We start from the raw sequence: 19446 nt of genomic DNA, 5'->3' as shown, positions 1-19446 counted from the left end.
CAAATTTCACTGACCCAACGTGGTATGTAAAAATCTATTTTTTTCTGTTTAAAGGAAAACTATACCCCCAAAATTAATATTTAAGCAACAGATAGTTTACATCATATTAAGTGGCATATTTAAGAATCATGCCAAACTGGAATATATATTTAAGTAAATATTGCCCTTTTACACCTCTTGCCTTGAGCCACCATTTTGTGATGGTCTGTGTGCTGCCTCAGAGATCACCTGACCAGAAATACTGCAGCTCTAACTGTAACAGGAACAAGTGTGGAAGCAAAAGACACAACTCTGTCTGTTAATTGGCTCATGTGACCTTACAAGTATAGTTTGTTTGGTATGTTTGTGTGCACCGTGAATCCTACGATCCCAGGGAGCGCCCCTTAGTTTTTAAAATGGCAATTTTCTATTTATGATTACCCAATGGCACATACTACTAGAAAAGTATATTATTATGAAAATGGTTTATTTACATGAAGCAGGGTTTTACATATGAGTTGTTTTATGCAATATCTTTTTATAGAGACCTACATTGTTCAGGGGGTATAGTTTTCCTTTAAGACTTTAGGGTAAAAAAAGTGTATATAATAATAAGCGTGAATATGTGCTTGTTTTTTCAGGGCAGAAGGAGCATTCTCAGACGGCTGGAAGCAAGTGAATGGATGTGAAAATATTAGCATGCTCCACTGTGATGTTTCCAGTATATACATTTTTGGAACTTATAATTTCCGTATAGCCGCATCATTTGATAACAAGAATAGAACGCTCTCCAGAGCTCTGCGGTTTCATCCCCTTCAGGACAGTAAGTTGATTATTCTTGCCACCATTTCTTGCAGTTAAAGGGTACTTCCTAAACACATTTCCTCTCCTCTGAGGGTTTAGCACTATGTTTAATAAAGGTGCTTGCAAGAAGGTTACTTGCAGCAAGAAAGAAGTTGAGGAAGGTCTCTTGTAAACTATTTATAACCCAAACTGTAAAAACATAATAAGAAAACATATTTAATGAACCACAGATCGGATAATATCCAGCTTGAATTGATTTTCATTTTTTACTATTTGTGGTTTTTCCGTTATTAAGCTTTTTATTCAGCAGCTCTCCAGTTTCTAATTTCGGCAATCTGGTTGCTGGGGTCCAAATTACCCTAGCAACCATGCATTAATTTGAATAAACAGCTGGAATTTGAATAGGAGAGGGGCTGAATAGAAAGATGAGGAATGAAAAGTAGCAATAAATGTGTAGACTTAAAGAGCATTGGCTTTTAGGCGGGTTCAGTGACCTCCATTTTGAAAACTGGAAAGAGTCCGAAGAAGAAGGCAAACAGTTAAAAAAACTATAAAAAATAAATAATGAAGACCAATTGAAAATTGCTTAGAATTGGCCATTCTATAACATACTAAAAGTTACTTTAAAGGGGTGGTTCACCTTTAAGGTAACTTTTATTATGTTATAAAATGGCTAATTCTAAGCAACTTTTCAATTGGTCTTCATTATTTACTTTTTATAGTTATTTGCCTTTTTCTACAGACTCTTTGCAGCTTTCAAATGGGCATCGCTGACTCCCTTCTAAAAAAAAAAAAAAAAAATGCTCTGTAAGGCTACAAATGTATTGTTATTGTTACTTTTTATTACTGATCCTTCTGTTCAGGCCTCTCCTATTCATATTCCAGTCTCTTATTCAAATCAATGTATAGTTGCTAGGGTAATTGGTTTTATTTTCAAATATATGTTTATTTGTAATACAAGAAAAAAGGGAAGAAAAGGAAAGAGGGAGAGAAAAAAAAAAAAAAGGAAAACCCAATACGAACATTACAGTGCATTGTTAACATGTACGATCATACAGAAAGTATATACATTATGAGACTGTTTCTAATAATAGCACATTGTCACGCATAACTGAAATAAATGGGTTACAAAGAAGAATAGAAGAGGGGAAGGGGCGCCTGCTTCACTAGTAACGTACTTTAATATCCTTTCTTGAAATCATACAATAAAAATACACTTGCATTCAGAGTACGAGTTGCTTGTATTCCCTTTCACCTTTGAATAAGAACCAAGTCATCCACTGGGCAGAATAGACCCTCAATTGTTTCTCAGTACGTGCGGAGCGTTCCTCAAATTGTTGAATCTCGTCTACTTTCGCTAGCCAGTCCCTGATCGTGGGCACATGTTGCGTGTTCCAACGTCCAGGGATTAACAGTTTAGCAGCATTCAACAAATGAGGAAGTGCTGAATTGGTAAAATTTATTCTATCTTCGGGGGACATGTGGAATAATAAAGAATATGAGGGGTCATTAAGGTCCCTCCCATTAGCTATGTGCGAGCATATTTGGAGAACACGTTTCCAGTATTGTTCAATCATAGGACAAGTCCAAAAAATATGTAACAAAGTGGCTAGGGTAATTTGGACCCTAGTTACCAGATTGTTTAAGATGCAAATTGAAGAGCTGCTGAATAAAAAGTTAAATAACTCAAAAACCACAAATAATAAAAAATGAAAACCAATTGCAAATTGTCTCAGAATATCTCTACATCATGCTAAAAGTTCTCAAAGGTGAACAACCCCTTTAATTCAGTGTTTAGATGGTCTGGGCCAGTGTCATAACGGTAGGGGGAGCCAGCCCCATAAGGGCACCCACAGGGATAGGGTGCCCAGTATAAACAAACCCACTAACCCACTCCCACATTTGTACCAAGATTCCCCCCCTCCCCCCACACACCAGTGGCGTAACTATAGAAGAAGCAGACCCCGCAGGGCCACCATCATGGGGGACAGGGGGGACAAGTTGCCGGGGCATGAATTGGGGCCTGGCAGTGTTGAAAAATCCTGGCCCCCCCTTGAGAGTGCCCGAAATGCGGAAGTGCCAAAAAGGCAAACGGCCGAATGACCTGAAGTCACGAAAACAGCCGAAGTCCCGAAGCGGCGAAAAGACCAGAAGTCACAAAAGGAGGTGAAGTTGAAGTACTGAAGCCACAAGTTCAATTCTACTAAACACCAATGTGTGTTTTTATTTTTTGAATCTCCTGGCCACCAATGTATTATTTTAATCTTCTATAGTCCCATGGCACCAATGTTTTTTTAAAAAATATTTTTTGGGGCCCCAATTTTTATTTACTTAAATAATTCTCCAAGGCATGCTGACAAGTTAAAAAATATAGTTTATTTACATCAAATATTAAAATACATGAGAAATAACCCCTTTTCGCCCAACGCGTTTCATGCTTACCTAGCACTTAGTCATAGGCAAAATCCAGTTGGATTTTGCCTATGACTAAGTGCTAGGTAAGCATGAAATCCAGTTGGATTTTGCCTATGACTAAGTGCTAGGTAAGCATGAAACGCGTTAGGCGCTAAAGGGGTTATTTCTCATGTATTTTAATATTTGATGTAAATAAACTATATTTTTTAACTTGTCAGCATGCCTTGGAGAATTATTTAAGTATATGGTTGTACCTCTGTTTGGTCACTAGAGGACTCCGGCATGCTTACCATTAATGTTTACCTCTACTTCCAATTTGATTAAAATACCCAATTTTTATTTAACTAGCGCTGATGTCTGTGTGGTCTTTGGGTGGGATGGAGTGGGGCTCGGTGTAGTGGGCGGGATCTGTGGTGGGCGCCAGTGTGGGCGTGGCTAAGGGCCCCCTGAAAATGTTGTTGTACGGGACCCCGTGATTTCTAATGGCGGCCCTGGTTGCAGGGGGGCCCAAACTGTGGGCTCAGTTTCCTATATAGCTAATAAAAAAACTCCCTCCTCTCCAGCTGCTCTCTTACTAGCGAGGAAGGGGGAAGCATGTCGGGCAGGATTGGGCAGAGTCAGGCAGGACATGGGTGGGGCAGAGGCAGAATGTGGGCGGAGCCAGGACAGGAAGTTGGCAGGAGGATAGGGATCTGAGTGCACCTGTCCCTTCTGAAGATTTTTTTTGCAGGGGGGCCTGGCACACTAGTTAAGCCACTGCCACACACGCACATTTACAATGGTTGTTGATGCATGGGTGGGGGCAAGGGCAAATAGCCTAAAGATGTGCATGGCTGGGAGACCAGGTATGGGGACAGTAGGAACTGAAGATCCCAAGTTACGTCCATGTCTGGGTCACTATCCCTTTACTGAAGCAGAATCAAAGTGAAAAGCTTAGAACAAAGTGATCTGCTCAGAAATATTGGATTGAGTAACAAATCATGTTACAGTACTGGTACATTTGTAATTAGGTGCAATCAGTTGGGGCCACGGAGGATCAACTGCAGAAATTGCAAGGATTTCCTCTAACCCTTTGTTTGTTTGTTTCTTTCCAAAAGCCACAATTGGGCCCCCTTCAGACATGAGCACAGAGTTACTTGCCACAATGCTGCAGATCAAGTTGCTGGAACCCAAAGCATTTCACAACAATTACTTAAAGAACACATGTGACTGGGAATACAATCTGATATACTGGAAGGACAGTAAATCCGACAGAGAGGTAAATAAAAAGGCATTTTTGGTTTTCCAAGGAACTATGGTATTGGGTAAGGGGAAGCATTGCACCTGTTTGTCATGTTGTGCACTGCCTGCCAGTACAAAGGTTATAGTTGCAATAAAAAATAAGCTTTTTCTGCTTAGATTCAATTCATGCAGCTAATTGTTCGTGAGCCCAGCCATGTAGTACAATACCCATAAGAAAATGTCTGAAACTGAACCTTAGAATTTATAGCTAGTTTAAAGGGGAACTGCGAAAATTATAATTTAATACTGTATAAGCGTTCTCATTAGGGATGCACCGAATCCACTATTTCAGATTCGGCCGAACCCCTGAATCCTTTGCGAAAGATTCGGCCAAATACCGAACCGAATCCTAATTTGCATATGAAAATTAAGATTCGGTTAGATAACAAGTGGAGCATGATGAGGGGATTGATTTGCATATGCAAATTAGGGATGGGAAGGGGAAACATTTTTTACTTCCTTGTTTTTTGCCAAAAAGTCCCATGATTTCCCTCCCTATCCCTAATTTGCATATGCGGATTCGGTTCGGCCGGGCAGAAGGATTCGGCCGAATCCGAATCCTGCTGAAAAAGAGCGAATCCTGGATTCGGTGCATCTCTAGTTCTCATACTGAAGTAAGATTTTTTTTTTTTTTAAATACAATCAATTAAAAATTCTGCATTGTTTCTGAAATAATCAAGTTTTTCTTCACTATTCCTTAATATCTGATTCTCTTCATTGTGTCTTCATGCAGCAGTTGGGTTTCAGATGAATGATCCAATAGATCTTATAGGGGGTTCCCTTTCCTAACAGATGTATTAGAGCTCACTCAATAACTGATTCCAGTACAAACAAATCTAACAAAATAACTGCCTTTTGCACAAATTCTGCAAGTAGACAGACATGATGTCTGGTGATTTTAATATTGGATCATTCATCTGACACCCAACACGAGAATGAAGAGAAACAGATGCTGTAACAGGAATAGTGACGATATACTTGATGATTTCAGAAACGTTACCAAATTATTTGATTGTATTTAGAAAGTTTCTTATTTCAGCATGCTGAAGCTAATATTAATTTAAGGCTTGAGAGGCCCCATGTGATATAGTTATTAGTACAGGTAAGGACAGACTGGAGCGAGTCTTGAGCATTATGGACTATAAGACAATTCAGCGAGGCTTACCACAAAAGGCTGAACCTGACTGTTCCTGTCCAGCCTATCACCACCGACAGCTGAGACTGGCTAGTTCATTACTGGCTTATGGTAACAGTGGAGGTTGGCATCTCAATATTCCACCAAGCAAGCCACTTGCAGAATGGTGTAGTAAATTCAGAGCTGACATTTGTCTGGCTGCAACTACAGGCAGGCCTTGCAGACTTGTATCGGACACCTTGAAAATCTCTTCTTGTTTAAACCCCTTAAAGGCGAACTAAAGCCTAACTAAAGAAGTAGCTAGAAATGTTGTACATTATGTTTTGTGCTTCTGTACCAGCCCAAGGCAACCACAGCCCTTTAGCACTAAAGATCTGTGTCTCCAAAGATGCCCCAGTAGCTCCCCATCTTCTTTTCTGCTGATTCACTGCACATGCTCTGTGCTGCTGTCACTTACTGAGCTTAGGGACCCACTCACAATATACAGTACACATAGAATAGAAATGTCACAATATAAGGCTGATTAGTAATTAATACAGATAATTACTACATGGCAGCACAGAAACCAGTGCAATTAGCATCAGAATTTAATAATCAGCAAACCTGTAGAATCAGCTTATATTACAGACCAACCTCATTTTCTGCTGGATAATTAGTGACGACCCCTAAGCTTAGCTTCTCAACAGCTGCTCAGAGCCCACTGAGCATGTGAGTGTCACAGACACTTTCCAAGATGGTGACCCCCTGTGACAAGTTTGAAGTCCTGGATCATTGCTGCTATTGACAAGCTGAAACTTTAGGCTGGTGCAATAAGTTCTGTATATAAATATGTCATTTTTAACCATATTAATTTTTAGGGTTTAGTTCTTAAATGACAAAAGAAAAACCAATCACCGAAGTGTGTGTGTGTGTGTTTTTTTTTTTTTTAATGTATTGTACTGTAGTGCCCTTTAATCTGTGATTAATTCAATGTTTTATGGCAGGAGAAATCCGTAAAGGAGAAATTGGGAAGGTTTGCAATAGAAGTGGAATCATCAACCACATATTGCATGAAAGCTTGTGTTGAATGCCAAGACTCTAAAAGAAGAGGCCTTTTTAGTAAGAAGCAGTGCATCACCACAGGGGCTGGTAAGAAATGTGTTTGTCTACAGAAGTATCAGTTTATCTCCCATGGGGCAACTAAATCATGTAGTTGCCAGTGGCTAACTGAAGTGTAGAGCACCTTCCCATTTTTGCCTAAAAGGCTCTTTTATTGTGGGTATTTTATTGTAGATTACTTTAAAATAAATGTTAAACTGGTAAGTACCAATATGTTGGTCTGTGAGTCAAATCTCTAACCTTACTCCATGGGCTGGTTCAGTGTTTGTGGAAAACTCTCACTGGCCCGGGGTGCAAGGTACTTACCTGAAGAGCATCTGTCTTGCTGCCGATTACCCTAGTTAAACTACATCCAAGGCATATGTACAATATAGAGAGCACAGTAAAGGTTTTATGCATGTCCCTGCTCAGTACTCTGTACTAGGGAAGCACCAAATCCAGGATTCGGTTCAGGATTCGGTTCAGGATTCGGCCTTTTTCAGCAGGATTCCTCCGAATCCTTCTGCCCGGCTAAACCAAATACTAATTTGCATATGCAAATTCGGTTCATCCCTAGTTGGTACAGTGGATACATGAGTAATCGTCAGTAAGTTGGCACTGTAACACGGGTGCAATTATGGAACACATGCACTGCAGCTGTCCAACATTGGCTACCCCAGTGCTTTAATTCTCCCTTCACTTTATTTCTTGTTAACCAGTAATAAGAGAGCAGGTAGTGTTGTTAGGAGTTACTGAGGATCCATTAATGTCGGACCAGAAAAGTCTAAAAACCACTGGGTTTGGTAAGGTGGGCTGAAAGTAGCCAAAAAGATCCCAATGCAACACACACACTTTGTATTCGCTTAAAACCAAAAATAAAACATCTTTAACCCTCATATAAGCAGTTTTGAGGAGTAGAAATGGATATTGCAACCACAATGCCATTAGTTCCATACCTGTGATATCCGTTATATGTGTCCAGCCATTTCCGCATTCAATTGAGCACCTTATTTTAATGTTGAACATGTTTTTCAGGTGCTCGGACAGTTTGGAGTGTGGGGATTGGTATTGGCTTCCTTGTAAGCATAGTTGTTTCAGCAGTGGTTGTTTACCTCTGTGCTTGTCCTTTCAAACGATACATCAGGCATATATTCTACCCTGCTGGAAAACTTCCATCAAGCATCGAAAATGTATGTTATGTGAAACGTCCATCAATAGGGTATTGTATTTACACTGTTTAGCTGTCTGTGACATGGAGGGCAGCAGCAGACACAACACCCAAAGGTTTCTGCCAATGGCAATAATGGAAAAGGCTCACTGTGCCATTGCCCTTAAGCGATTGATATATAATGCTTAACTGTAGTAGTAGTACTTATGTTATCTACTGTGTATCCTGTGCTTGAATGGCTGCCCCCATGGCTACACAGCAGCTTGTTTATATAAACTGTAGTAGTACTTATCTGTTATCTACTGTGTGTCCTGTGCTTGAATGGCTGCCCCCATGGCTACACAGCAGCTTGTTTATATAAACTATAGTAGTACTTATCTGTTATCTACTGTGTATCCTGTGTTTGAATGGCTGCCCCCATGGCTACACAGCAGCTTGTTTATATAAACTATAGTAGTACTTATCTGTTATCTACTGTGTATCCTGTGCTTGAATGGCTGCCCCCATGGCTACAGAGCAGCTTGTTTATATAAACTATAGTAGTACTTATCTGTTATCTACTGTGAAACCATGCGCTTGAATGGCTGCCACCATGGCTACACAGCAGCTTGTTTATATAAACTATAGTAGTACCCAAACAGCCCACAAAGAGGCCTAAACAGCCTCCACCATCTCTTAAATAGTGACTGTCTATAGCATCTTACAGCTACCCACAGATTGCCAGTCCAGACCTGCCTAGTGCACACCCTCAGACCCTCCTCCCTGTACCGAACAACAGACCCCACAGTCCCGTCCTCCGGGCCCACTCACAACTGCAGCGTCTGTTGTATTGTAGTTTCAACGTGCAACAGCAAACTCTAGGTTAGAAAACAGACATAAACTCATGTGTCAAAACCCAGTAGGGATTGCTAAATGCACAGGGCAATTTTGTTGCAAGCATCTAGTGCTTTGGGTCAGCAGCTAGTTGCACCTAATATTATTAATGATGTGCAAGGCCCACCATATAGAGAAGCAAGGGAGCCATGTTTTTTTACACATGTAATTGTACAGGGCTGCCTTTGTGCATTGCATCAACTAAATTACATGATATTGACGTCCTGAGAGTAAATGTTTTGGCCACAATTTGCTAAGGCAAAATTTGAGTAAAGAATGGTTTGGCAAAAGCATTTTGCCTAAAGGAGAACTTAAGGTTAACTAAAGAAGTAGCTAGAAATGTTGTACATTGTTTTGGGCTTCTGTACCAGCCCAAGGCAACCACAGGCCTTTTAGCAGAAAGATCTGTGTCTCCAAAGATGCCCCAGTAGCTCCCCATCTTCTTTTCTGCTGATTCACTGCACAGGCTCTGTGCTGCTGTCACTTACTGAGCTTAGGGACCCACTTACAATATACTGTAGACAGAATAGAAATGTCACAATATAAGGCTGATTAGTGATAAATACAGATAATTACTACATGGCAGCTCAGAAATCAGTGACCCCCTGTGACAAGTTTGAAGTCCTGTGCCATTGCTGCTATTGAAAAAGCTGAAACTTTAGGCTGGTGCAATAAGTTCAGTATATAAAGTATGGCATTTTTAACCCAAATTCATTTTTTACAGTTTAGTTCTCCTGTAAAGGTATAAGTAAAATGTAACTTACTTGCATATGTATTATGCTACAAATGTACCACCATGGCCGCAGAATGCTTTGGTCCATGTCAATATCCGCTTAGTCTCTGAAACCCTCACCATACACAGTGTGCTCTGAACGGCTCTAATTGAGCTATGCTTTGGGACAACAACAATATACCGTATCATACCAAGCAAAAGTGTTTATGGCTATCGATCTGTTTTTTTATCTCGACAGCTGACGTTCTCTCTCTCACTTTCTCACTTTTTTTTTTGTTGTTTTTATTTGCAGGGTATGCTTGATTCACGTGTCAAAATTCCATTTGTATTTCAAGAAGAAGAGGCTACAGATGTGTGCTATATAATTAGGAACAGTGGGCTTGATGAAGACCATGTGCAAAATCATAAATATTCGTTGAAAGAAAGCAGCGCAGACTCGGGTAATTACTCAAACGAAGATGAAGCTACAGGGGAGGCCTATGGGAGGTGGCCTCTCCATACAGATAATGTAGCCTCCTCTACAGCCATTCATATGGACGCCTGACTCACATATTTTATTGGTTGTTTACACATATAATACAGCAGCCCACAGTCCTATTATGTGATGTATGAAACACAGGCTAGATAAATATACAAAGTTTCACATTTCACATATTAATTAATAGCATGGCACTATACAGTCATAAATTAAATATGGCTAATATTTAGTAAACCGAACTGCGGACTACTGGATGTTCAGCTGGAACTGTAAAGCGGGGCAGTAAATCAGGTATGGAAAACGTCCTAATTCATTTCATAACCATTTTATTTGTTTTACATAAACATGAAAAATCGGTGTTTGAAATGCACAGCTACATAGTAGTACAAGTGTTACCAATACAGAAATAATTTATCTAACAAGTAAGATAGTAATTATATCTAATAAAATGAAGGATAGCAAGTTCTTTTAATAAACAAAACACTATTGTAGGAATGTAATAAATAGGGATGCACCGGATCCACTATTTTGGATTCAGCCGAACCCCCGAATCCTTTGCGAGAGATTCGGCCGAATCCTAATTGTAAATGCCAATTAGGGGTGGGAATGGGAAAACATTTTTTACTTCCTTGTTTTGTGAAAAAAAATTCACAAGATTTCCCTCCCCGTCCTTAATTTGCATATGCAAATTAGGATTTGGTTCGGCCGGGCAGAAGGATTCGTCCGAATCCTGCTGAAAAAGGCAGAGTCCCAAACCGAATCCTGCATTCGCCAAACGAGCGGATCATTCCCTGATATGCCATTAACAAACATGGCTATATGGGGGGTAATCTGATTGTTCGATCCGATTACGATGTGCCATGGGTTCCGGCGGGATCTGTCGGCTCAAAATCAAACCTGACTGATCGACCGTTCTCCGCCGGACGAAAGATGTCGACACACGCCACACACGATCCGAAAATCGTACTAATCCTCGATTAGTACGATAGGATCTGTGTGTCTATGGCCACCTTAACTGTAGAGAAAGCAGACCCTGGGACTGCTGTGGGGCCTGAACGTTATGGGGTGGGATTAAATGGTTTGCCATTTTTGTGAAAGTGTCATGTTTTTTTTTTAAGTATCTATGGACGAAAGCACTTTACTTTTCCCTTGTCTTTTCTACCTCTCCTGGCCATCACAAACACAAAAAAAAATCTCCTTTATTTCTCTTCATTGCTTCCCTTGTCTGTCCTACACAAATAAAGCACATTTATTTTCCATTTTCCAAATGGCTAGATGCAGATCAGAAATACTGAATCATTTAAACATTAGGCTACATAAACCTTTAAAATATGTGAATGTATCATTGACAACAGTGCTATTCTAAACACTTTTGAAAATTACAGTACATTTTTTTTAAGATTCCAAGATATTAGAGGAAATCTGTACGGTTAGTTTTAAACCATGATCCAACAAAGAAAGAGGGCCGGTCTGATGTTCAGAGGAACTGACCAGTAGGGGACGCTGTTGTAACAAAATGCATTTTTAAACATCTTAATATGTTGCCCGATAGATTTCTTGAAAAAATAACTGTTGTGCTTTACATTTGTGTTATGAATGAACACATCTCTTCTTTATTACGGACATTTTACAGATAAATGGGGTGATTTTCTATAGGGACGAAAAGATGCCGACACAAAAATAGTTGGCATGAGATGATGGTGTATAATGTGAGTGTGTTCAGTGAGGACACTTTGTAAGAAGGCAGAACTTCATTGAAATGTCTTTGTTTCCTGTTTGTGTATATATGTTTTTATAGAACTGGATTCTAAATAAAGTGCTGTTTTATTTTCTTTTGTAAAACTGCTTTTGTCTTGCCTCTGCTGCTGAGAGGGAGATCCAGTGAAAGCCGGTGGCCAGGGTGGTTTTCACAAAAAGCTTAAAGAATATGCTCTGTGTTCGAGGGACATACATGGGACTCCCCACGATCAAGAAGTACTATGTCGCCCCTATTAGATGTATTTTATGCCAAGCATAAGCAACCTTTACAGTTTGAGGCTGCCTGCAGGTCAGTTATACCTAATATTGTTAAATGGGTGCATCTAGTGCAGTAGTCATGCTCTTTTGTTACAAGCTTCCCTTTAGAGGTCCAACATTTCATAAGGGTTCCATATCAAAGCTGTAGATGGTAAAGCATTGGTGTATCAGCCCTTGTTTCAAGAATATCAATGGCAGCAAATAAGTAAAAAGGCCACAGACACCAGCGCTAAAACAATGAAAACACTTTTGGCAAAAGGATTATAAAGTCTGCCACAACATCAAGGTAGACTCTTTTTAAGCTGGTTACGACTCTAAACGGCACTTCATAGAATTTGCCCGAATTTCTTATGTACTAATAAGTCATTTGGTTTAATCAATTGGTCAGGTGTGGCCAGGACCTAGGGTTGTCACCTTTTCTGGAAAAAAATACTGGCCTTCCGATAAATTTATCTTTTTTCCCTATTAATAACATTAGGATCAGCCATAATTTTTACCGGCCAGGTGGCAACCCTACCAGGGCCCCCTGCTCAAGTAAAAAAAAAAAAAAAACCTTGGAGCCCAGCCCCCCCACAAGTTAAAAAAAACCAAAACATTGTTGGCCAGGGCCCCTCTTAAAGGAGAAGGAAAGGTTAAAACTAAGTAAGCCTTATCAGAAAGGTCCAGCTAAATATACCAGTAAACCCCCAAAGTAATGTTGCTCTGAGTCCCCTGTCAAAAGAAACACCACATTTCTTTCCTTCTATTGTGTACACATGGGCTTCTGTATCAGACTTCCTGCCTTCAGTTTAAACCTCATTGCCCTGGGCAAAAGCATGCTCAGTTTGCTCCAATTCCCCCTCCCTTCTCTACTGTAATCTAAACCCAGAGCAGGGAGAGACTCAGGCAGGAAGTGATGTCACACCATGTTAACACTGCAGCTCCTATCCCAAACAAACAGAGAGTTTCTAGAGCTTTTTACACAGGTATAGTAAAACATTCTACAGAATAAATATAGCATTCTAGCTTGCACTATTTCAGCTAATCTATTGGCAATAAAATGCTTCCGTAGCTTTCCTTCTCCTTTAAGTTATAATAAAAATCACTGGTGGCCACCCCCCCCTACAAGTTATAAAAAAACACTGGTGGCCAGGCCTCCCTACATGTTATAAAGAAAAAAAAAACACTGGTGGCCAGCCCCCCCTACTAATTTAAATAAATCATTGGTGGCCAGGGCCCCCTACATATTGCCCCATACTTTACTTACTTAATTAACAGCCCCTCAATGCTGTCCGGGAAATGCAGACTTCAGGAGGGAGGGTGATAGCTTAGGTGCCTGCATATTCTTTCTGTACTGCTGATTGGTCACTGAAGTCTAAGTCCTGGTACAGCTCCCCATGCAGCTTTCCTTGGACTTCGATTTCAGTGACCATTCAGCACTAAAGAAAAGCTGCTAGTGTGAAGATGATGCCGGCATGTGAGTTTCCGCCCTTGCATCTGCTTTCTGCCCGGCTGAACAAGTAAATGCAGCACGGCCAGGCCCCCCTAAGCCACAAAAACCCACGGGCCCCCTGTACCACCCGGATGGCGGCCTTGGGTGTATCTATGAGCGCAAATAGACATTTTCTAAATTAGCCCCCCCAGACTTAGCTACCACCAATTACAAGGTACTATTTCATTAATATCGAGACAAAAGATTTAATTAGAAAAATAAACAAGAATTGTTTGCTTAAATAGGACTAGCCACAAGCCCCTTATTCCCTCCAACAGGTCTTCTATTTGAATATGGAATCCCATTACGTGAACACAGGGTTGGCACCTCTCTTTTTTTTCTGGAACATGAGAGGCAAGTCATAGATTTCAGTGACCATTCAGCACTAAAGAAAACCTGCTAGTGTGAAGATGATGCCGGCATGTGAGTTCCCATCCTTCCATCTGATTTCTGCCCTGGTGTACAATTACACTCTACTGCGGTTAGAAAAACGCATTTCCCATCAGACATTTCCCATCATGTCCAACATAAAAGGGATAGATGGTGTTTGCATATTGCATCCCTCTGTGGTATTAAAAACATTTACAGCAGGAAACTGAAATCGACCACGTCAAAATGTGAGCGTTTTGGGGAACAGAAATCATAAGCTGAAATGCTTGTTCCTCATTGCCTAGAACAGTTTTCTGTTACTGTATGAATAACAAGAATCTGGATGCCATAAAGATCTATAAGCAAACTGCCAGTCAAAACGCATAACTATAAAGTAAACAGACACTGCAGTTGCAGGGGGTCTCAGGGGCCTAGAGGACCCAGATAGGCCCTAAATATCAATTTCAATATATTTTGATAGAATAGGTAATTTGGTGCCCTACATTTAATTTATTAAATAAAAAGTAGAAATAACAACTAGAAAGATAAGTTTGAGAACAATCTTTGTTTATTTGAAAAACATGTGAAGTCACTGAATCTGATTGGTTGTTGGCTCTGCCCACTTTTTCAAACCTAAAACTGCAGTCCCCTAGTAACCTACTGTGAGGAGTTTCGAACCTTGAACTGCAGTTACCCATGACTAGAAAAGTGGCCAGCCCCCCCTACCATCGGAACCCTGGTATTAATATTAAAGAATGGAATTAATAACATGAGAATGGCAGCAGGTACAATTTCCCCAAAGTTAATGGGTGAAATCTGATTGGCTGTTTATAGCTCCGCCTTTTTTTGGGCATCTGACAAATATCATCTTTTCATGACTATGTGATTCAGGCTTCAAAGCTGTGGCATTTTAAATTTTCCCATTAAAGTCAATGGGTGAAATTTGATTGGCTGTTGTTGGCTCCTCCATCTTTGGGTCATCCAACAAATGTTGCTGTTTCATTCAGGGTGACCCCATGATTATGTTCTTAAACATTGGTCAGCTTCAAAGCTGTAAGAGTGACAGCTTTGAAGAATAAGAAGAGGAAAAATAGGCTGAAGACAAAGAACAGTAAGTTGGTTTTTGAAACTCAACAAAATAAAAAACTTACACTAACAGCATTTGTTTTTTAGATGAAAGAGAAAGAGTCAGAAGAAGGAGACAAATAATTAAAAAAAATATATAAAAAATAACAAAGATCAATTTAAAAGTTGCTTAGAATTGGCCATTCTATAACATACTAAAAGTTAACTTGAAGATGAACCAACACTTGAACGTTGATGGTGGTGGTAGATGGTTTTGGATAGAGCCCCTTGTTTTACTGAAAGAAAACCTTCAGGCTACAGAGTGCAATGGTATTCTTGACAATTGAGCACCCTGTGGGATAAATATGAACAGTAACTGCTAGCCAGGAGACCAAGAATCTAGTTAAAAAGTAGAGGTTCTGGGGCGTGGTTATGACGCGGAACTGAGCAGTCGCATCCTCTCAGGGCTCCGCACCCGGTCATCCCCATGAGCGATAATTAGCACTTACCCAGGCACATAACCCATCTGCAAGTGACGACTACGACCTCCGGAATATGACTAGAGGAGGAAGACCTAAGCGACAGGCTGCAAAAAGTAAAGTTTCTTCTCCTCAGTCTTCTCCGTCACACGCGGCCCCGAAATCCAAAATGGCCGCCAGCGCGAAAACACCACCTCAGGCCTCCCCACAAACGGACAAAGATTCCGATAAAGGGGACTCGGACATTGAACCGACGCCCACTTACTCAGGTGACGCGGTGCTGATTAACCGCTTTAAACAACTTTTACAGGCGGAACTGACGGCGGTAGCAACGCGGATAACAGACCACGTGACGCAGGAGCTCCGCGACCTGGGGAATCGTACTGAGGCAGTGGAGGACAAAGTGGACGAAGTGTTGTCCAAAGTAAACTCTCACGACCAACAGATAGCTGATCTACAAAAGCAGTTGACAGAGCTGCATGATCGGATGGAGGACTCAGAGAACCGGTCACGCCGCAATAACATTAGAATTCGGGGCCTACCCGACACGGTACAGGACCTACACTCTGAGATCCTACAACTGCTGGAACTCGTACCAGAGCTGACCCTTGACCAACTGCTCCTGGACAGGGTCCACAGGGCCCTTGGGCCTAAGATTCAAGGTGCCCCTCCAAAAGATGTTATAGCGAGGGTCCACTACTTCACCTCCAAAGAAGCAATCATGACTGCCTCCAGATCTGCACCTGCCTTAGAATACAAAGGCCATAAGTATTCCATCTATGCGGATCTCGCATCTGTAACTATACAACGCCGAAAATCTATGAAGCCAGTGACCACCATACTGCTTTCTCACCGGATCCGATACCGCTGGGGGTACCCCTTCAAACTATCCTTCTCTCACCTCAACCATCAATACTCCGTCCTCACACCGCAGGACGGTCTAGAGCTTCTGACCCGTCTTAAGCTGTCTGGTTCATCACCCACCTCTTCAATACCTCCATCCCCTCCAAAGAGCGCTGACAACCGTCCCATCTCGCCTTTGTGGCACAACAATCTACCACATCATGGCTGAACTTCCTTGGCTCTGGGTAACTATTTTTCACGTTATCATAGGGGGTCCACCGGCTGGTAGTTCCCCCCCCGACCCGAAGGCCTTTGCTGTCCCGCATGGACGATAGCTGGACCTCGCTTTTGCTGGACGATGTTCCACGAATTTTTTCTATTCGATTTCATATGCTTATTGTTTTCTGTTTACTGTTTAATGTTCTTTTTTCTCCCTTTACTGTTTTGAACAACTGTCATATCCATGTAGAGGTACTAAGGTCACCAACTTGCGGTTTACTGGTCACTTTGTGTTACATATCTGCTGTACTACCCATTAATTTAGACCCACCTTGCTATTGCCCACAACCCATATGTGTGATGCTGCACTCTCTCATAGGCTTTTTCTCATGGAATGCATGATGGCTTTACTTTGTGTTACACATAATGTTCAGGGCCTCAACTCCCCCTCCAAACGATCTATGGCCTTCCGTCATTATCACCAGCTGGGAGCTGACGTTGTGTTTTTACAAGAGACCCACTTCTCTAAAACCTCCACACCTAAGTATTTCCATCATGCGTACCGTCATGTCTACCTGGCTTCCTCAACTAAAAAGCATAGAGGAGTAGCCATATGCATTCACAAGAGAATAAACTTTCAACTACAAGATTCCAAACTTGACCCTGATGGCCGTTTTTTGATACTAAATGGTCTCTTACAGGACTCACTTGTCACACTAGCGGTGGTTTATGGGCCGAACGATCACCAACCCACCTTTTATAAATCATTTTTTACGTTGTTAGACGAATGCAGAAGGGGTCCCACTGTAATAGGTGGAGACTTCAACGAAGTCCTTAATCCCCATATGGATAGACAAACCCAAGCACAAAGGTCCCATAACAAACGAATGCATGGTCCCCATTACTTTGCCAAGCTATTAAATGACCATGGGTACGTTGACGTATGGAGAGAATGCAACCCCCAACTAAAAGATTTCACTTTCTTTTCCTCCCCTCACAACTCTTTTTCCAGAATAGATATGGTCCTTTTGCAACAACACCTAACCCCTCTGATCTTACACTCACAGATACGCTCCTGTTCCTGGTCCGACCATTCCTTGGTTATTGTGCGATTATCTAATTTGGTCTACAAACCACAATCCTTCACTTGGAGAATAGATGACCACTTGCTTTCGGACCCCCACTTAACTGCTACTATACAACAGGAACTAAAACAATATTTTACTACCAATGCTACTCCCGATATCTCTAGTCCCATTCTCTAGTCTGCTCATAAAGCATTCATTAGGGGGGTGCTTATACAGCTTAGAGCTAGGCAATCAAAAGCAAAGAAGGAAAACATCAACAACCTCACCACTGAATTACAGAGTAAGGAGGACCTCCTTAAACTGAATCCTAGGGACCTCCCGCTCAAAAGACAGGTAGTCCAACTCCGTACCCAAATAAATTTGCTATTAACAGAACAAGAGGTCAAACGACTACAGTGGGTTAAACAAAAATATTTCCATAAGGCAAATAAAGCTGACACCATGTTAGCCCGTCGCCTTTCTAATAAATCCTTGCACTTTCCGTTTACCCAAATCAGGGCAAAAAATGGCCAGTTAACAGCAAACCCTCTCAAAATTGTCCAGGAATTTGCTTCCTATTACCAGACTCTGTATAAAAACCAAGGTCCAGTTGAGGGACAGAAAATCGATGATTTTCTGAGACAACATAACTTGCCACACCTGTCGGAGCTACAGATTGAAAGCCTAACACCCCCATAGACCCCCTGGAAATACAACAGGCTATCAAATCCCTCAAAATTAGGAAAACTCCAGGTCCCGATGGCTTGTCAGGGAAATATTACAAAACTTTCGCCCCTCTGCTAGCACCTTGGCTGCTCAATCTTTTTAATGATATTCTGCAAGGCAAGCACAATTTCCACCCTGAAACTCTCACCTCCCGCATAGCAGTGATCCCTAAGCCTGACAAGGACCACACCAATTGCAAAAACTTTCGTCCCATTTCTATACTGAACCTGGATATTAAGCTCTTGGCAAAAATTATGGCTTCGAGATTGAACCTCATACTGAGTTCCTTAATTCATAGAGACCAATCTGGCTTTATCCCTGGCAGGCAAGTCTCGGATAACTTACGTAGAATTGTCAACCTCCTACACCTTGCGAAGGTAGGGAACACCCCCCTCTATGCTTTTATCATTAGACCTAGAAAAAGCGTTCGATACGGTGTCATGGGTCTACCTACGCAAAACTTTAGCTAGCAGTGGTTTTCCTACTCCTTTCCTTAACGTTATTAAGGCGCTTTATTCCCAACCCACAGCATCAGTGCACCACATGGGTTTCAGCTCTCCTACATTTTCAATTGAGCGGGGCACACGTCAGGGGTAGGGATGTAGCGAACGTCGGAAAAAAAGTTCGCGAACATATTCGCGAACTTGCGCAAAAACACGAGCGGTTCGCGAACGGTTCGCGAACCCCATAGACTTCAATGGGAAGGCGAACTTTAACATCTAAAAAAAAAATTTCTGGCCAGAAAAATGATTTTAAAGTTGTTTAAAGGGTGCAACGACCTGGACAGTGGCATGCCAGAGGGGGATCAAGGGCAAAAATGTATCTGAAAAATCTGCCTGTGTGTGCTTGGAAGAGATAGTGTAGGGGGAGAGCTGTTAGTGATTTCAGGGACAGATGATAGTAAGTTTGCTGGCTAGTAATCTGCTTGATACTGCTCTGTATTGGAGGGACAGAAGTCTGCAGGGATTTGAGGGACATTTTAGCTTAGGTAGCTTTGCTGGCTAGTAATCTACTGTTCTCTTTAAACAACTGCCATACGTTGACCTTGTAGGCATTGTTTGCCCAGTTTTTTTGGACGCAGCCACTGAAGCACAGTTGCCAGAAAAAATATGCCATATAAATGCTGAAAATAGTCATTTTTCGCCATACGTTGACCTTGTAGACATTGTTTGCCCAGTTTTTTTGGACGCAGCCACTGAAGCACAGTTGCCAGAAAAAATATGCCATATAAATGCTGAAAATAGTAAT

General features: G+C 41.4%; 1 protein-coding gene across 2 annotated transcripts in view; it reads left to right on the top strand.

Moving 5' to 3' along the window:
- LOC108709230 (interferon alpha/beta receptor 1) overlaps positions 1-10177 on the top strand; it is a 31542-nt gene extending 21365 nt beyond the window's left edge. For both annotated transcript variants that reach the window (XM_018248888.2, XM_018248889.2), the window contains 5 exons: positions 621-802; positions 4296-4456; positions 6598-6742; positions 7727-7881; positions 9758-10177. In XM_018248888.2, coding sequence (XP_018104377.1) covers positions 621-802; positions 4296-4456; positions 6598-6742; positions 7727-7881; positions 9758-10009 — 895 coding nt within the window. In that variant the 3' untranslated portion in view covers positions 10010-10177. The remainder of the gene's footprint in view (positions 1-620; positions 803-4295; positions 4457-6597; positions 6743-7726; positions 7882-9757) is intronic.
- The last annotated feature ends 9269 nt before the right edge of the window (positions 10178-19446 follow it).

The sequence above is a fragment of the Xenopus laevis genome, chromosome 2S (assembly GCF_017654675.1).
Source record: "Xenopus laevis strain J_2021 chromosome 2S, Xenopus_laevis_v10.1, whole genome shotgun sequence".
NCBI lineage: Eukaryota > Metazoa > Chordata > Amphibia > Anura > Pipidae > Xenopus > Xenopus laevis.
Note: the sequence above shows the minus strand (reverse complement) of the source record. Positions and strands in the feature narration are given on the sequence as shown.